At 38.5% G+C, this 19374-nt stretch overlaps 1 protein-coding gene across 3 annotated transcripts; it reads right to left on the bottom strand.

Annotated features, from left to right (window-relative positions):
• Positions 1–861: 861 nt before the first annotated feature.
• dnajb5 (DnaJ heat shock protein family (Hsp40) member B5) lies at positions 862–18659 on the bottom strand. Of its 3 annotated transcripts, none has more exons than XM_088912186.1 (4): positions 18610–18659; positions 15713–15968; positions 10998–11629; positions 862–3775 (listed from the first exon to the last, which is right to left on the bottom strand). In XM_088912186.1, exons 2-4 carry the CDS (start codon positions 15921–15923, stop codon positions 3542–3544), a joined length of 1077 nt encoding a protein of 358 aa, XP_088768312.1. In that variant the 5' UTR covers positions 15924–15968; positions 18610–18659; the 3' UTR covers positions 862–3541. The 3 variants fall into 3 exon arrangements, with proteins under 3 accessions (XP_088768312.1, XP_088768310.1, XP_088768311.1); XM_088912184.1 differs by lacking the exon at positions 18610–18659 and adding an exon at positions 18456–18594; XM_088912185.1 differs by lacking the exon at positions 18610–18659 and adding an exon at positions 18495–18594.
• Positions 18660–19374: the final 715 nt, after the last annotated feature.

The following is a 19374-nucleotide window of genomic DNA, read 5'->3' as shown; positions in this document are numbered from 1 at the left end:
CTTTCTTTGAAGAGAAACATTTCCATTCTTTTACTTATTTGCCATTTTGCAACAACACAGCTTGCAGCAGTCATAGTTTAAGAATTGTTTCTGTCACAAACTATTAGGCCATTTCCCCTTTCTTCCCACACCCCGATATAATAATTGCCTCTGCTTTAAAAAACACAAGCAGAGAGTGCCTCACCAGATGCATGATGGTTCATGTGCCTTGAGTGCCTTACAGCAGCATTTTCTTGTATTGCAAATGAGGTACAGGTATTTTCTGATCGCATCAGATGAAATATTGCCTGACTGCATCAGTTTATCTGGTAATGGCTGATTCTCTGGGACTGTATCAGGTTTTACCTGATTGTATCAGAATGTATCAGGTATTGCCGGACTGTTTTAGAATATATCAGGTATGGCTCGATACGTTTGCTTCTGTTAGGAAGAGAGTGACAAGTTGGCATTCACACACTGAATTCAGTCAGAATAACACTGAAAACACTTTTGAGTTTTTTTTTAATGTATTTTTAATTCTTTATCTATAAATTTTCATCAACAATGTATTTCTTTTAACAAAGTCATATGAAATCCAATGAATTCATTGGCTACATTTGACAGACATGAGCAGTCTTTATAAAGGTGAAGAAAGAGTAAGATTTTAAAGTGCAATTATCCTAATTAATAATGCTGAAAACAATGCAGAACACCAAAAATAAAACAGTTTGCCGCCAGTCAATGGCCAATACATGTTTGTGTAGTTAGTGTAGACTGTTACACTTTAAGTGTAATCTAAAACTTTAAAGCTTAAATATATGCAAAATAGTATTCCAGGTTGTTTTTTTGTAAACATTTGATTTTGCATTTAAAACCAAAAATCAACTTTCTGTGCTTTTTATTGGTAAATTCATGTTTACATTTCTCAGAAGAAAGTCAGCTGTATAAAAAACATACAATGCTGGACTAACAGATTTCATTTATGATTCGGATTGTTCGTCAATGCAAATATGTCCACAATATTAGAAAACAAAATTTAAAGTCAAAATATTTGGTAAAGTTATTTTGTTCTCCTAGTTGTTTACAAAAAAGATAAAAACTGCTGCTAAGATCACTACAAACAGCATTCAAAATGTTTCTAAAGGTTATGTTCAGCTAGAGGCATCTGTCCCCTCTTTATTCTATCAGCAGACTAAGTTGGGGACCTTTTTACAGGAAACCTGTTAACTTCCTTGAGATTGAAGAGTTCTAGCTGCAACTCACAATGGGACTGGATCACAGTGGCTGGAGCTGAGCATACTGACTGGGATACAGTATATAGGCAAAGTTCCACCATTACATATCGAATTGATTTATCCTGTCAGCTCTAGTTCTCAAGGACAATTAAAAGAATATATTAACTTGGTGGTATAATTACATAGGATTGAGCAGTGAGATTAAACAAATGACAGAAAAAAGACTTTGATTATTCTTTTTTATGTTAAATGCTGATAGTATTGTAAATGTATCCTGTATAACACAGAAAATGATGGTATTTCTGTGTCCACTATGCAAAGTTGAGTTAAGCAACATAATGCTATAGTAAGTATTATGATACTAACTAGTTAAATGTATGATACTTTGTCATTCAAAAATTGAATGGCATGGATTTTGGGGGAAAATGCTGACATTAAAATACTACTGATATTGTTAAGCAATAAATCGTTTTAGGGTACATGCACAGACAAATGATTTTGTCCAGGAATTGTGCACGTGTAGCGTAAATGTATTTTAAATTTCATAATGTTAAAGTAACTTTTTTTAAAAAAATCTAGTTTTATATATAATTACTATTCTTGAATAAGAACAAGAATAATTACTTCTTGATCAAGTATTACTGTACACAAATGGCATCTTTTTGAGCACATTAGTACAATATTATGGGAAAAATACAGGAGACAGCATTCATTTAAACAAAGTATTACAAATGTTGTGTAATATCTTATTACAAACCATTTTCCCAAACAAAAGCTCCAAAATTGTATATAGTAAAATATGAAATCCTAGTTTCAAGAGAGCAGAAATTATACTGACAGCATAGTATGTCTGGACTAATATAAAAACATAAAAATATGTTTTTATAAAAGCCATGTAGCCCATCCAGCTCATTGCTTGTTAGCAGTTAAATGATCAGAAGATCTCCTCCAGCTATTTCTCCAAAGAAGCCAGAGTACCCTCTTCAACAACATGGCCGGGTACCTTTGTCTTAATTATGTGGAAAAGTATATGAATATGAATGAATAACTTTTTATGATTAGAGTGAGCAATCTCACTTCACCTTAAGTATTTTATAAACATTTGTAACAAAAAAGGAGTTAGTTTTATCTGATGTATTCCCTGTGTCATAATGCACATTATTATAGATATTCTCACCCCTACTCAATTCATCATGTACACAGTCCACATTCAGGGCCAGTGTACAGTAAAAAGCCACTATTTTGCACTTGTGGATTGAAATATCACCTTTTAACTACATTTCAAATGTTAACTAATCATTACTTGTTACTTCTGTGTCCTGTATTTTAGTATTTTAAAATCTTGTGTGTATTACATACACAAAGCCTAACTGCTGTATGGAAGGCTGCTGGTTTGAGCCTAAGTAAGGCACTCAGAATCCCTCTGTGATTTGGGCACCTAGTGTAAAATCCTGAAAAAAGTTTAAGGCAGTTGAGAACAACTTTAAGTCATTCTTTAACATACCAAGGTCACAGGCAAAAAGCACCTTTAAGACACAGCCTTTGTGTCTGTATTAACTAGTGTGTGACAGGATTGTATTCTGCCAATATGGTTTTGACATCTCAGGAACAGTAGCCTTTTACTGTAAAATGACCCCATAACCAAAGATTTCATACAAGATTTAATTTCACATGTCATGCCTGAAAACAGCTGAAATTATAAATCTTTATCATTGTCACAAGAATAGTACCTTTCTATTGTTAAATGACCCGGTTCCCAAAGGTTTAAAGAAGGATTTTATTTTATTTGACATTCAGAGCTCATTCACATCATAAAACAGCTGAATTAGCTTAGCTGGGAAAACAAAGGCCACGAAGGAAGTTAACTTAGTCCCCTGGTCTTCTCTCTGTAAAGTATAAAATCCAAGTTCCCTTTGTAAAATTCAAAGAAATGTAAGTTCTTTACAATAAAGAACTATATTCTTTTCCATCCCCCCAAAAAGTCCTCAACTTGTCCTTACAAAAGAGAGAACAACTAGAAAAACATATCCCATTAGTACAAGCATTGCAGGTAGAAGAAAAATTCCACTGCTGAACCTTTCTGAGGTTGCATGGTGCTGATCAACCTCACAAACAGTTTTTTTCCCCCACTTGTATTAAAAAAAACACAAAATATTATAATTTACAAAAATGAATACATCTTTACATAAAAAGATAACAAAATTAACTCTTGCAGTTCTTTGTGGCACATTTTTTTCTTTCTTCTGAAATAAGTGTCTGTGAGTAATAAAAAAATGATAAAAAGAAAAGAAAGCCCAATGATTCCCCTTCCCTTTCCGTCCTGGGTCCTAGGACAGGGGCAGATGCTGTTTGAGTATTTCTCTGGACTGTGGCGGTATTCTGTCAGGGAAGCGCACCTGGAACTCCACTATTAAGTCCCCACGCTGTGTTGGGGACTTGGGAAAGGGCAGGCCCTCTCCTCTCAGTCTCTTCACTGTGCCTGGCTTGATGATGTCACTGCAAGGCAGAGGAATCACTCGATTGTCGATGGTAGGAATGTTGACTGTGCAACCACACAGAGCCTGCAGAAAAACAGAATATAAATGAATGCAATAGATCTTTTTTTCCAGCATTGTATAAATACCGTCACATTGACTCATTCAGATTTCAGTGTTGGAACTGTTCTATAAAAGGTATGTCAGAGAAGATGAAAACCTAAGTAGGTTTCCACTGGTTTGACTTCAGGAATTATACCAATGCTGTTTGCTCTTCAAGGACTATCCACGTAACAATTTTTTATGGAAATTCATGTGACACATTTATTGCAGTCTGTTTCTATTTGCCTAGACAGAAACAGTATACCAAACAACAAGAAAAAATATCTCCTGCATTTTGGATTTTTTTCACTCTACCGAAGGCACTTTAATTTAAATTTATGACGTACTCTCAGCTATTCACCAAAAACTGTTCCAGTAGTTTTCTCTATGCCAATATAAAAACTGTAATCACAATATTTTCAAGTATTTGCCGTTTTATTAATAAAATACTACTCCAGAATAACCTGTAATTAGTCTTGGATAGTTGGGAGACAGCCATGAGGTTAAAGAGGTCATAGTTATAAGGGTCTTTAAAGCTTTATTTCAGTTATGAGCTGTGTTTTGTAACTGAAGCAGAATAGCTAAAATTGCTTTGTTACATAAGTAAATTATTACCCAGAAAAGGCAGGAACAATACAAAAACTGTATGTGTGTGTGTGTTTGTGTGTGCGTGTGTGGGAGTGTTGAGGATGCCTAATTTTAGACTGCAGTCTCATTTCACAGTGCTGATGAGCTAACTGAAGAATCAGCTGAGGCCATAAATTGTTTCAGGAGTTTGTCAGCTGGCTTCAGAGTGAGCAGGGGCAGGCAGGGAGAAAACGTGGGATGAAAATTAAGTGGGAGGGAGAGAGAGCAAGCTGGAGTGGGAGAAAGAACAGAACACAATGTACCAGAAACGGTGAGGAAGGCAGAACAGATTCAGCACAACAGACTTCCGTTTTTTCCATTTTTTTAACGTTTTAAATTCTTGAATGGATTGAAAACTCCCACAGACATGGAAAAAAAATAAAATTAAAAATATACTGTACAGGATTATGAAGAAGGAGGTGATGAATAAAGCAGAAAGATTAACGTGGGAACCATCTTTTATCATTATTTTTCTTGTCTACACCTCAGTTCTACACAAAGAGCTAAGCTGATAAAATGTTTCTGAATATCTGAAAAGGGCTGACTTTTGGCCAGTCTAAATTGTCTCTCAGACAGGCTGATGTTCCACTAATTCTTCACAAATGTCTGTGTTAGTTTTTTCCTTCAGCTCAGTGTCTGTTTAAAGTACAGTAAAATTATCTTCACACACGGCTAGTAACAGCTGCATTGAGGGGTATGAAACCTTATCAGCACTGAGGTCAGTTCCTTCCTAAAGAACTGCAAAAAGAAAATGACTCAAGTGTAAAGTGTGGGATTTTGAATAGTTAAAGCATTCTAAGACTTGAATTTTTCCAAAGAAAAAATAAATTCTCCAGCTGCCTCATAAAATAATTACTGATAATCTGGGAGAAAGATTACCAAAGAGCCTTTGAATCACCACTGCTAGACTAAATACTCATGGAAGTTAAAGATTCACTGCTATCGAGACCACTGTAATAAAAAATGTCCCATGGAAGAACTGCACTTGAGAAATAAAACTTCTTTCTCTGCACTCAGTGTACCAACTGTAAGCCTCTTCCTTCATGAAATATCAATCACTTGTTCTTGATGTCAAGAGCTTAATATTACTGTACATGTGAAGTACAGTGGAGATGGAAACACTAGCCATGTTTTCTTCAGGAAACAGGATGAAACAACAAAACTATTGGACCTCATAATGAACTTATTATAACTCTGAACCATTAACACAGGTTTAGTAAAGGAGAGTGAGCATTTAATTAAAAGCAGGGCCCATTCCACTGGTTAGCAACCAGAGCGTTTTGAGAAAAAAGTGATTGCTCCTGGATGAAATCCAAAGAAGACTGAATGTAAGAAGAATTTTGCATTGCACTGGTAGGTTCAAGATCACAGCGTTAACTGTTTTTGGAATAAAGGTAAAGCTAAGCCCTTTGCTGGCTTTTGCTGCATTGTAACCTTAGCAGCTAATTATCTAAATAATACAGTATTATTTTTCTTACAGACACATGCACTAACATCTTTTCTAGGGAAAAGAGTTGTTTGCTGTTAATATCTTCATGTTTTACATTCAAATTGACGGTATATTTAAACATAATCCTACATCCTTTCTTTTCTGTTTTGCGAATACTATCGTTATTTTTAAACTCTTGGAACAAACAATTGTTCCTAAATTACTATGTGGTTTACTACTGAGCAAAGTGTCATGTGTCATGTAAACTTGGAGACTTGCATGTTATCATTTTATAAGGTGCCTAAATCATAAAGCCTCCCTATTGATAAAGAGCTTTAAATGGGCTATATACAAATTTGATTACCATAGACATTTCACCATTATGCATGCTAGATTCTTTCAGCAAATATAACTGTACTTGATTTTTTGTTGGTAGTAGTTGCAACAGAATATTACTAATGATGTATTCGCATCATAACATATTTCTCATTGAGAATTATGGCATTTTAGACTTGGATTGAGGTGAAGAATGTCAGGGCATCTCAAGTGTGAGTGTTTGTCAGTTCAGCTCTCTGGAGAGTAAATCTTGCCGTCTGCTGGCTAAATAAAGAAGAGGTCAGTCTTGTTGCCAAGGTGCTAAACATATACAAAACTTTTTTAAAACAACTGGCAGACAAGGCACAGCAATACTTTGAGAAGCACTTAATTTAATGATGCCATATACTACGGTACATCATATTAGGATTTAGTCAAAAGGTTTGTTTGCACTTCTCAGACTTCACACTTGCCATTCAAGGGCCATTGAAACGATTTTCTTATTTTTAAGCTAAAACAGTACAGACAACACTACCTTTCTAAATCAAAAACATCAATGTAGACCTATAGCTCCTGGGCCCTAGCAACTGCAGCAAAACACCAGTACAACTGCGGCTGCAGCATTTGTACTGATTGTAAAGGAAGAAGTTATACCATAGATACAGACTGACAGTGTACTGTACCACGTTTGGCCCCAATGTGAGTCTTTAATTTGACACTATGAACTAAATGCAGATTAATCAGCACTGTGTATCACTACTAGGAAGATGAGTGCCAAGTAGCATGTTTCTACTGACTGCATGCAAGGACTCTTGGCTCTCCTATAGGCCAAATGTGCCAGAAAGTAATTTCATGGTTCCTATGCTGGTCTTTTCCTAGAAACTGATCCCTGCTGCATTCATGGAAATGCAAAACCCCAAAGTTGGTAAGTGGTATCCAAATAAACCACAACAGTATGCTGTATTCAAGGATTGACAGTTCTTTACCAATACAGACTGTAAAGCAACAAGAAAAACAGCTTTCACAGTGTTTTGTGTCACAATCAAGAACAACAAACACTGTACTGTACTGTCCTAACTGAACTAAAGATGCATTCAAAGGTGTCTACCTCTTCAGCAGACAAGCACCATGCACAGTTGCTTCTATGGAAAGTCTAGAGAAACTGTACCCTAAGACAGTACATGTATAAATGCATTAGACGATACATTTACCAAAGTACCAAAATCTGCACAAGCACCATGGTGTAGTCATTTGACTAGACTCATTCAGTAAAAACCTAGAAATAAAGTACTAACTATTTCACTTAAGTGCTATCAAAGCAAGACAGTATTTCATTTTGACCAATATTGTATTGAGTCCCTTAAAGAACTAATGAGGCATACCTGTACTACAGTATGTACCGGTATTGAGACACACTGGCTGGACATGTTAATGTTTGTAATGCATAAAAAATTCAATTATGACATATTTAATAGCACTGAAATGTACAGACAAATTAAATTAAAAATGTAAGCTACAAATAATGTAGTGACAAGAATTTCCCTTTCCTTGCTGTTGCCATGCCAAAATGACAGATTGCCCTCTCTTGGGCCATTATGCTGGCAAAGCCTTTTCAGAAAGTGATCTCTGGAACTGAGCACATGACACAGAGGCATGAGATTCCTGGGTGCTCACACACTCCAGGAGAGAATAAATCCCACTTATCCACAGCTGGCAACTTAGAAGGGCAGACTAGTACACTGAAATGCCCCAGAGGGAATGCAGCAGTTAATGATCGTTTCCTACCAATAGATTCCCAACAGCTGTCTGAAGGAATTCAGTTCTATTGCCACTTCTACAGTATATGTAGTTAATTATGTCTCTGCAGTAGCTTTGCAAAAGAAATATCAAGTTCACTGTCATGTCCACTGAAAGTTATTAAATGACTTGGAAAATATACATTGAGATCCAGGCTGATACAATGGCTTAGTTAATAAAAATGTTTTCCAGTTGCTTTTTGTCTGCTCTTTTCTACATGTAGAATCATATATTACTTTGGTTACAGCCATCCAATTTGGAACAGCCAAATTATAGTTACACACAAACAGTCACACCACAGTTCTCAGCTACCTGCCTGTGGCCACACACAGGGGAGAACGAGGAAATGCAGGCAGACTCCTCCACCCTGCCCACCTTCAAGCCACTCGCCTTTTAATACACCACAGTCCTGCAATGGAGGTTAGGACCCAATCGGAGGAGATCACTCAATGACAGCACCAGATGCCTGCAAACATCTGGGAGGCTGTGCTTGTTGTGTCAACTGAGAGAGCTCCAGTCCATTAATCACATTCTATCCTCAATGGTGGTTAGCCAATCGTGTGCCACTGCTTGGGGAATCCCAGTCACAGTCAGCTACTGACATGACCCAGGTTTGAACCCTTGATCAATGAGCTCAACCTGCACTCAGGGAAGCACTGTCACTGGCCGGGTAAGTCAGGAGGCTCCTGTCCAGTCAGGTATAAACAGAATGTGTATTTTCAGAGCTGCCAGCTCTGTTCCCCCATGTGGAAGACCTCTAGTCTGTGGACAGGTGGTCAGTCTGTTACATAATCCTGAGTGTCAGGTCACAGCCAAGTCAATCTGCCATCCTCTGAACTTGTACACCAGCCATGAGGCTTGCTGCTAAGACAGTGTCTATTCCTGCCAGCTCCTTTCAGAGCTTCCAAAGGAAGTTTAACCAGCAGCCAAAGTGCTCCTTATTTTAAAGACCTTTTACTCTGCAGAATTTGAATATAACCCCCTGCTTATTCCTAAACCAATGTCTTAAAAACTACCGTAAATAAAAAAATAAGACAAAACAAATTTACAAAAGTAGATTAAACCGAAGCCATGATGGTCTGTGATGGATTTCTATTAGAATGAATGAATTTCTGTCTGTGGTGTGGTATGGTCAAACAACACTGGCATCACTTTTTAAACTGCTGGTTCCAATCACTATGCAGCACAAGGTGGCAGTGCTTGATCTACCAAAGTCATTATACAAGTCACTCTAATATGGGGAATGGATTACAGTATCCTGTTGTGGCAGAAGGTATAGTTAGAGGCCACCTATTGTGAAGTGGCAGAAAAGATTCAGCTGCCTCCTGTCTGACCCTGACCTATCTAAAGTGGGTGATAGTCCATAGTCCCAATGTCAGATGTGTTAAATCAGTAAAGGTTCCTTCTACGTGCGGGTAGGCTGCCAGGATTAATGACTCAATGCAGGTGTGATACAGTCACCTACAAACAGCCTCCAGAAGCAGGCTGCAAATCTCTTGACCCGGCAGCAGGTCACCCTAATTCACGGCACAAAAAAGAGTGGCTTGTTCTCTTGTAGCCATCTCAACATTGCAATAATGGATCTGCAACTCTCTGCCTTGGAGTAAACTAAATCAGGCGCATCATTACAGCTTGTGTTAGTGAAGCGTAATGGAAATTTACATTTGAATCTCGTTAGGGAACAAAATCGTTTCATCTCCTAACTGATACTGATGAAGTGCCAGTCATTTTGATTTCGCTCCATTTTGCTTGCGTTCTGTTCCTTTATCAAACAAACGCCCAGCAAGGTGTATTTTGTGAGTGCTCTTGATTAAGTATTGGAGGGTACTCCACAGGGGACGGAATGAATTGTAGACAGTATGTTTTTCACTCCCGTGATAAATTCATCTGTCGTAATCTAACAAAAGAGGTCGCAGACGTTCAGTTGGTGGGAAGGATCTTTCCCCTTTGTGTGATGGAGCTCATTTCTAAGGCCCCCTTATGATGGATTTGTCTGAACCTTGCCAATTAACATCAGCTGGAAAAAAGGCCCTCCAAGGCACATCAGTGGTACATCATAGGAAGGAATGGGCTTCACTTGCTCCATGATTTAGAAAAACCAACAAACAAAGTAACTAGAGATTACAATCATTGCCATCTTAACAACTATCTCAATAAGTAATGATTTTGCAGTGGAAACCTGGATATACTGACTTATTTCTACTCAAGAGAAGCAACAATATGTGGTGGCAGGAGGTTCTCAGACAGCCCATATCTATACCAGATGATGCTTCTCTCCTTTATTATACTAATGCTTTTATTTTAAGAACTTCCTTTGTATTTATTGAACACTAGTAATTCATTTTCACCCCGTACCATAGTCTCAGTCCTAATTATAGTCCTGTGAACCTGCTGTTAATAAATCTAATAGTAGTCTATAATTTGTACTGTACATTGAGCTTCAGATTTTATAATGCACCCCACAATGGTTGGCAATATCTTTTGCCTCACCACAAAATTGCTTCAGTTTAAATACTTCAACTAATATGCAGCTATTTCCGAAAAGACAAACCAGAAACTTTGCTGTAGTATTTGATAAGTTAGGGGTGAGAGTAAAGAGAATGTTCTATGGGAGACAGAACTTCGGGTGTCCCATATCTCCATAAAAGTGAATGTGATGTAAGTATTAATGCAAGAGGCCACCTGTGTGAATTCTAGAGCAATAACATCATGCAGTATGTCTCTACATGCTACTCTCAGTACCACCAATGATTCCCTCACTGTTCATAAGTACTCTACAGTGCATCTTTAATAATTCAAAGCCAATTTAAACTATAGTAAGGTTTAGACATTTAGAAATTTAAAAAACAATCCTTTCACCTGCAGTGACAGTAATACCACTGGAAGAAAATACCATCTTCAAAAATGACTGCAGGTCCTGTAATCGGCAGCTATACCCCTCCACGCTCTAGGGCTGCGACTCTTTCCCAAAGGTCCCATGCAATTTTTCTCTTTGCAGGTCTCCAGCCCTCCCCCCACCATGTCCCAGTGCACACATACCTCTTTAAGACTGATCTTGGCAGTGTAGACAATGTTGGAGCCATCCCTCTTGAAGTGCGGGTGGGCCTTGTCCTTGAGCACGAAGGCGATATCGGCAGGGATGTTATCGGGCGTCTCGTCCCCCTCCTTCGGGAAGGTGATCTTGGTGCCTTCCTTCCAGCCCCTCTTGATGACGATGTTGAGGATCTTGTCCTCAGTGCGAATAGTCCTGCCGTCAGGATTGAGGCGGCGCCGGGTGATCTTCATGCGCTTGGTGCAGCCGTGGAAGATCTCTTCCAGCGAGACGCGCAGCTCGTGCACCACGGGCGGGTCCTGCACCTTGCGGCGGCTATGCAGGGACTCTGAGTGATGCCTCCTGCCCCCGGCGTGGTGGAATCCATTGATGCCGTTGAAGCCGAAGCGGCTAAAGGCACTGAAGGGGTCGTCGTCTCCATCCATGTCGATGTCCAGATCCTGATCCCCGTGGTCGAAGCCGTTGGTGGTCCCCCTCGGGCGCCCAGCCCCGAAGAAGATGTCGAAAGGGTTGGAGCCCCCAAAGAAGGAGGCAAAGGTAGCATGAGGGTCTCCATGGAACGTGTAGTGATAGGCGTTTCCCTGACCCCCTGATGACCCCCCTCCTCCCGCCTTCAGACCTACAGGAAGCAAAACAAGTGTATATGTGAATTAAACCTGTAGCCTTTTCTGTTATTTTTTATATGTGGATTAAAAAACCTACATCAGCAACCCCCAAAGATGCTAACCGCACATCCCCTGCATCCTCCAAACATTTCTCTGTTTAGCAAAAACAGATTTACCTTTGAGAGTATGAAAAAAACACTCTGGAAAGACACTAGTTTGATAATTCAAGATCTCTCCTTACAATTCACTGTCAAGATTGTTGTTTTGTAGTCAGAGAAGATCATTTATTCTGCTCAAAGGTGTCATCACATGGATGGCTCCTGAGATGAGATGAGTATTTTCAAGCAACTCCTTTCCAGAGCTAATACCTTATGACATCCTAAAGAATATGCTACACCACACTGCCTTGCTGGGGAAAGTCATACTATATTGACCAAGTAATGCATCTTGTTTATAGCACAAATTCTGATCCCAATGAAATGTGACTAATCTACATACAGCAGAAGGGGATTAATATCAAACCTTAAGTCCCTGTGTCAAATCTATAGCCTGTGGAATGCCTTAAATAAATGGACTGTTATTTTCCATATTCCTTAGCTTTCACTAAGAGAGTAGATCTACTTTTCACATATATGTGGTGAGTGCCAGCTCTAATTTTAGTTGCAATGCCTATGAACAAGCACGGGTATTAATAAGATCATAACAACAGTTACAAGACAGAGCACTTTTCAAGCATGTCCAATTTAAGAAGAAACAGCCTGTTCTTATATTAGGATAGGATTGAGGATTGATGGGTTTGGTGAATGGGATTGCAGTATATCTGCTCAAGAGCCTTGAAACTTGATATGGATAAATATGCATGAATTAAATCTTGCAGTTTATTTTAAACGTCTCTGGAACTAGAAAAACTTCTCTGTAAATTAAAAAAAATCACTCAGTTTAGAGAAGTTATTAGTCCAGAAGGAATCTATTATTAAGCATTCTGCGCTCTAAAAAATCAAAGTTGCTACCTTATCAGTACATATCACTAAATTCTTCTTGACATTTAGCTTGGCTTTTCCTGCTGCATTGAATGTGATAAGAATAACCTGATATCTAACCCTAACCTCTCCAAGATAAAATAATGGCAGAAGGAGGCATTATAGTGATTGGAAACAGTTCCTTGCTGTGCAATGCAGAAGGATGAAATCTACACCCACGAAGGAAGATCTCAGTAAGCAGTCATCACTCCACCCTATTGTTCAAGCAGTGTGTGCTGCAGATCTGCTTGCAGCAGCTGGGATCAAAGGAGAATCCAGGTCCTCGGACGTGCGGTAGCTGCTTTCTGGCACTGTGACATTTGCTATTACTCTATAAAGGCAGTGCTGAAACAAAGCCATCTTGCTCCCTTCAGAAACTGTACCATATTTCCTAGTTTTGTTTTTTTTATTAATATGGAATGATGTAAGGATTCGTTTAGATGCTGTAACTGACATATCAATACTTGGTCTTCACCTAATGCATCAGCCATGACAGCATACACACAAATCTTTTCTTCTTGCCACTGATGACGATGTCAATTAAATGATGTGAAGAATGAAATGGGCTGTAGCACCTAAAGATAATGATTCCTTTGCCAATCATATGGTAAAAGAAAATACTTTTACCGTACCTACTGTACCACTGAATCTAACATTATTTCTGAGGTTGACACATCATTTAAAAGCATGGACAATGACAGTTTTATTTGGCCCTATTCCTACGCTAATCCCTAATCTTTTGTATGCATCAAGTCTTAACTTGGAAGGTGTTACTCTTTTTTCCTTGTTTTTTACTAGAGACAACTGTTAAACTGCTCTGCTCTGAAGTGAACTCCCACACAGACAGTGTGATACTAAATTTATCACAGCCCGGCAGAATTTAGTACTGTCTGTGGCCTGGGACTAAGGGATACCTTATGGGAGAGTGCCCGTCAATCAATTAAGACCTGGACATAAAGTAGAAGTCTTCCTTTATGACACTTTGCTTCACTGAAGTATTATTTTACTATTAAAGCACGGTCAGACTTTGTCCTTTTCCACAGGACCTGAGACAACATTTTTTTTCTGGATTTACAAGAGCTGCCTGAAACATGGACGGGCCATTAGAGAGCTGCTTTGAGGGAAAATCAAGAAAATTGTGCTTTCTAGGCAATGGTAGTGGCTTACATTTAAAAATAAAACAGGGCCAAAAATCTATATATTCTCATTAATTTGAATGAGTCTCAAAAGAAGGCTACTAGGTGTGTGATATTTTTTAAGATATTCAAGTGTTGCTTAAATAATTTCATGCGCTGTCTGCATGTCTAGCCATGAATTTGGAAAAGGTTGTCATATGAGCTCCATACCACCAGAAATAATCAAGAATTAGGACACGACAGTTTCCCATTTCATCCCAATGCACTGTTGTAAGCAGCTTTAAAAAAAACAAGATAGCAGTAGTCCCTATTTAAAGAGAAAGTTATGCCAATGTCTGGTCCCATTCTTAAAATAATTCACCAGACCAGAGGGCTAAGTAAACGAAAAGAAATAAGTTGGCTATAAAATTTTAAAACTGTAAAATGGGACAGGAATCTATATCTGACTGGAAGTAGGACCCGGGGAAGCATGTCCTATTGTAAAATAATATCATACAGTAAGTTTCATATTTGGCTTTTGCTGAGAAAAAAACCTGGGAATTTCAGTTCAATGTCATATGATAAATTAGGATTCACATTTTCTAGTGCTGCATGCCCTCCCCTATGCTCCAAGACTGACAAAGCAGGTATTGGCAACTCAAGACCATCTCACAGGACCTACACAAAAGCTACACTAAAGATACAGGTTATGGAGTCTCCTTCCAGTTTTTCCACATCACTGTGAAACCTATAGGTAACCTTGACCTTCATGTTCGCAGGCGGTAGAGGAGAGAGTAAGGAATGAAAAGACATCATCAAAATGTGAATTTGTACAGCATGTGCCGTTTCTCCACCGCGTGACACAAAACGGTACTGGAGGCTGCATTGTAAGTACATGGATTCTTTCTAAATATAGATACATCAAATTGGCACACAAGCCAGCACACAGTGTGAGTGTTGGAACACTGAATCATAAACAGCTCCATCTGCTGGAGTCAGACTTGCTGTGAGTCTGTGATACCTCACTCTTATTTTGGTCTGTCTGTCTAAACAGTCAATGTCTGATGCTGTATATTGACTGTGATATACAGGTATTTTAAGCTTCTAGGAAATTGAGATTTTTTTAAATGTACTTTGACACTTCCCTGTTACCAGTATTTGAGAAAAGGCTTAGAAAATTGATATTACTGAATATTTCCTGTTGCATATGTCCAGTGTGAAAATGAAATCACAGAACACATTTGGAGTGAGACATAATGTCATGTGTAAAGGACATAAATGAGATAAGTCAATCATTTGCAGAACATTTGTGCTATTCTTTAGGGCTTGTTTATGGAGAAAATTAGCCTAACTAACCAAAAAACACCTCTAGTGCAGGAATGTAGAAATATAAAATATATATAGGCCTTCAGTACTATGTTAAAGGAAGTTTAACAGCATTATTTAAATGTTACTAATAACAGATAAAAAGATGTCTTGTTTTATAGTACTACAGGAACAGTGATGATTTTTAAAAACATGGGGACTGGAAATGTGCTTCACTAACAGTGGCTTTAATACACCACAGTATTACAATGCTAACAACTGCCTGTTCATGATGAGGTACTGACTGACTTCCATATTCTCATAAGGTACTTTAAAAGGACACCAATTTCTTCCTGTGAGTGAATGCTTGAACCAACACATCACATCTTATTGTGAGAAAGGTGGGTGTGAAGTTTGTCATCTCAGTGCTATCTCCTGAGTCACTACCCCCTGTCAATACAATGCATTACATTGTGAATGCCAAAAACACAGACTATTTCTTCAGCAGTTTCTTATGGGATGTTGATTTTATCTGACTCAAAAACAAACTACACGGTCAAAGGCTCCCTCATCTAAAAAAAACTTCACCAGCTTTCTTATGGAAAAGACACACACAGACCTTAATGTCCATTTAATCTGAACTACGATTGTCACTCACCTTCTTCGCCATACTGATCATAAATGGTCCTCTTCTTAGGATCACTCAGCACTTCGTAGGCCTCAGCAATCTCCTTGAATTTATCTTCGGCGTCAGGCTCCTTGTTTTTGTCAGGGTGGAACTTGAGTGCCATTTTCCGGTAGGCTTTTTTAATCTCATCCTCATTAGAGCCTGACTGGATGCCCAGTATCTTATAGTAATCCTTCCCCATGGCGGTGATGGATAGACACTGTGCTTCTGGGATGACCCTTGCTTGCTGGGAAACCAGGCAAATGCAAGTCAGCTAGACACAAGTGACTTATGATCTAAGCAGCAATTAGTACAACAGGGTGCAAGGTAGTCCAATCTTATATTTATGGCTTTCTTTGAGTGTAACTGTTCATCATAGGTCTTGAAAGTGAGTGACAGATGAATTCATTATTATTCATTTTTCTTTAATAATCCCATAAGAATGTAAGTTTGGACACCTTTACCACCCTCAACAAAAACAAGCAAAATCATTACAATATGAAAGCTGCATGCTAAAGTAAGTGGTGCCAAATATTTGCTTTCATGTAGACAAGACAGGGGTCTTTCCCTTCCCCCTAAAAATTAAATCAAATGTATTCAGATTGAATATTTTGGATTTTTCAATGCATTTAAAAATCAAGATAGAATGCATTGTTTTATATTGATCTAATAAAAAGCTTTTAAAAACCAAATGTTTTACATCAATATTTCTTTTAAGTGTCAGTCCTCCCCATCTAATGTTTAGACATCACTTCTCGGGGAGAGCAGCTATACTTCTCTTCACAGGCTCTAAAAACCAACACCCTCAGTTTGTCTTATAGAAGCACTGATAAAAATTATTAACTGATGAGGACCAGCTGCCTGACTGAGGTTGTGCATTATATCCAAAAAGCAACAGCCGTTTATTTAAAACATCTTGTGGCAATGATACTGAGTGGGTTAAGACATCACTCTCTCTCATGCTCTAAATCCTAACTCATAAAAAGAGAAGAGAGCCTTGCTGTAAATAATGAAGATGCTATGTGAAGAATTTAGAAAGATGCTGGAATGCAGCTCAAAAGCCTGATCTCAGATGTGTGCATGAGAGGAATTCTAAAAAGAAATATGTTGCCTGTTCTCTGGTGTAGAAAAAGGCTGGTACATTCTAAGGTCAATCGTATGTAGTGTGCATCATGTCTGATTGTAAGGCTGTCCAAGAGACAGCAGTCCTTCTTTATCCTGCACTGTCTGCTTGTAGACATTAGATGGGTAATGCATTTTCTACAGATTTTATCTGTAAATTGTAAATCCACAGACAATTCTAAAAAGTGAGTCTATGTACCAATTATGAACAATTAGATAAAAGCATACTTATTCTATTCCACAGGAGGTAGTGACATCAAACGAGAATTTAAGGTATACATCAAAAAGGAGCCTATATATTTTAAAAAAATCTGCTGTAGGTAAACTAGAGTAGACGAGGGAAGGGAAAGAAGACAAAGACACCCGGATCTATGTTGACTCGTCTACTGAATAAACCTCGAGATGAAGTGCAGAAGATTAATAAACACAGACATGAAATACATGCAAGCTCAATGAAAATTAAAATGCAGATGGGTGATTAAAAAAAAATAACGGAGATATTTTCAGTGCATAGTCCAGGTTCCGCCCGTGTACAAAGGATTTCAGTACTGTCTTAATCAATGGCAGATACAGAGCTATACTCGTAAGGCTTTTTATTTTTTTTTAATCTTAATTTTACTCATAAAAGCGTGGGCGGAAAAAATAATTACGACCGTCCTTTCAGAAAAAAAAAATCTAAGCCTACCAAAGGCTCTTTGCTGTCAAGGAGACACAATACCGGTTCAACATTATACATTACTGTACTGTACCTATGCGCTACTGATACCACAGCATCCTTTTCACTAATTAGGTCAGAAGGCAGATATTTTTTTTTTTAAAGAAATATGAAGTTAAAGTTAGACTGGCGTGAGTACCCCGTTTGTGGTTTATCAACCTCCAGCATTTCTGGGAGGAAGGACTAAAAAAATCAAATCACTTACAAAGGCAATTAAAGTACTGTTACACAAATACAGTTCCTACAACCATGAAGATTTCCCGTTTAGCACTGATATTTCATCGATTAAAAATCAAAAGGTATTCAAACACCTTCCCATATACAAATATAGGACTGTACAGTACTGGATAAGTACCGGATAAACAGTTCTGAGATACAGACCGATATTATTTTAAAGATGTCTAAGTTTGATTAATTCTGTTAGATATGGAACTTGAGTTATATACATCCCTTACCTGGCTATAGTAGCTATGCCTCGAAAAAAAATCAATAAGCTGAATAAATCCACAGTTTGACTATGGTATCAGACTATGCAGAAGAACTGAAATACAGATTTCTGTTCATACTCAATTGGTGAAAAATGCCCATTTTGTAGAATTCAACATTATGTTTAGAAACTAAACGTTTCTGCAGTAAAACGTTAAAAGCTATTTTACACTTGACATGAAGGCGATTCAGCAATGCAGTCAATGATAGCTGCTCTAACTTGGCGAATAACTTGTTAGAAACACATGGTGAGCAAACTAAGACAAAAGGTGGACGACATCTACAAAACCCGTTTCTATTTCTCCGAGACAATGCACAAAACACATACAGATCAATGCACTTCATACAAAAATGAATATTTTTTAAAAATATGAAACTTAAAAAATACATGAATAATAGTTTAAATCTTACCCCCATTATCCAGCTGTCATTTCTGTGTATAACACGCACCTTACACTTTAAGTTTCTGTGTTTCAAACCAAACTGAGTCCAAATCAAAACCATGATGCAAGTTATAGCAAATCTAAGCGAGCACCCTTATTTATATAAAACCGTGGGACCTTACCGTGTCCGAGTATCGCTTTGCTGACTGTCAGACTCCGTTTCGCCTGTCAACCTATTCCACAAACCCCGCCTACGCTTCGCGACCTAGCTTCCCCGAGATTCGCCCACCTTCCTCTCACCACCGGGAATACCGGAATACCTTGTCAATCCTTACTACTGCCACGCCATTGGTCACCCTGCGATCTGTCACGAGTGAAGCACCTCCCACACTCCATTTCGGGAAAACCGTCTCGATATTCGCCTTTTTCTGATTGGACTGTGTGGCCCGTTCTCACTTTCTATTGGTGTGGAATTAAGCCATTCAATTAACAGCGCCCCTTCTCTTCCCTCACCCCTGTCGACTCGTTCCACTGGGTAGATTAACAAAATCACCCATTACTGCTCTCCGCTGATTGGTCCATAACCTGCCAGGGATCGTCCCTCCTCGCCGCTTTTCTTCCAATCCGAGCTACCCTGTTTCATATTTGGTGCTTGTCTTCGGCATTCCTTCGGCGGTTGAGTCAGAGCCAGAGTCAAAGGGAACCTTCCAGAAAAAATGGTGACGACATCAGCAACTCCAACTCATTCACAATTACCTACAGCGGGGTTGTCACGAACAATTACGTATGCGTGGAGTTGCCGGAACACTGAATATTCATGCCCACTGTTGCCTGTGCCAGTTTTTTAGGAGAGAGAAAATAATGTATTGTGCTGTCAGATCCGACACGCTGAAATTTTCTCAGGTCCCAACACGTAACCTTCAGATCCGGAAATGCATGGACTCGGC

This window comes from Atractosteus spatula, chromosome 3 (genome assembly GCF_055471065.1).
Source record: "Atractosteus spatula isolate fAtrSpa1 chromosome 3, fAtrSpa1.hap1, whole genome shotgun sequence".
Taxonomy (NCBI): Eukaryota; Metazoa; Chordata; class Actinopteri; order Semionotiformes; family Lepisosteidae; genus Atractosteus; species Atractosteus spatula.
The sequence above is the reverse complement of the archived record's forward strand: the minus strand, read 5'-3'. Positions and strand labels throughout refer to the sequence as shown.

What these genes read in the sequence shown, in the direction of transcription:
- dnajb5 (XM_088912184.1), bottom strand. Translation starts at nt 18,548, where the DNA reads ATGGTTTTGATTTGGACTCAGTTTGGTTTGAAACACAGAAACTTAAAG. An exon ending in ATGACAGCTGGATAATGGGG is followed by an intron (nt 15,969 to 18,455) that starts GTAAGATTTAAA and finishes CTGGTTTCCCAG; the next exon opens with CAAGCAAGGGTCATCCCAGA. An exon ending in TGATCAGTATGGCGAAGAAG is followed by an intron (nt 11,630 to 15,712) that starts GTGAGTGACAAT and finishes TGCTTCCTGTAG; the next exon opens with GTCTGAAGGCGGGAGGAGGG.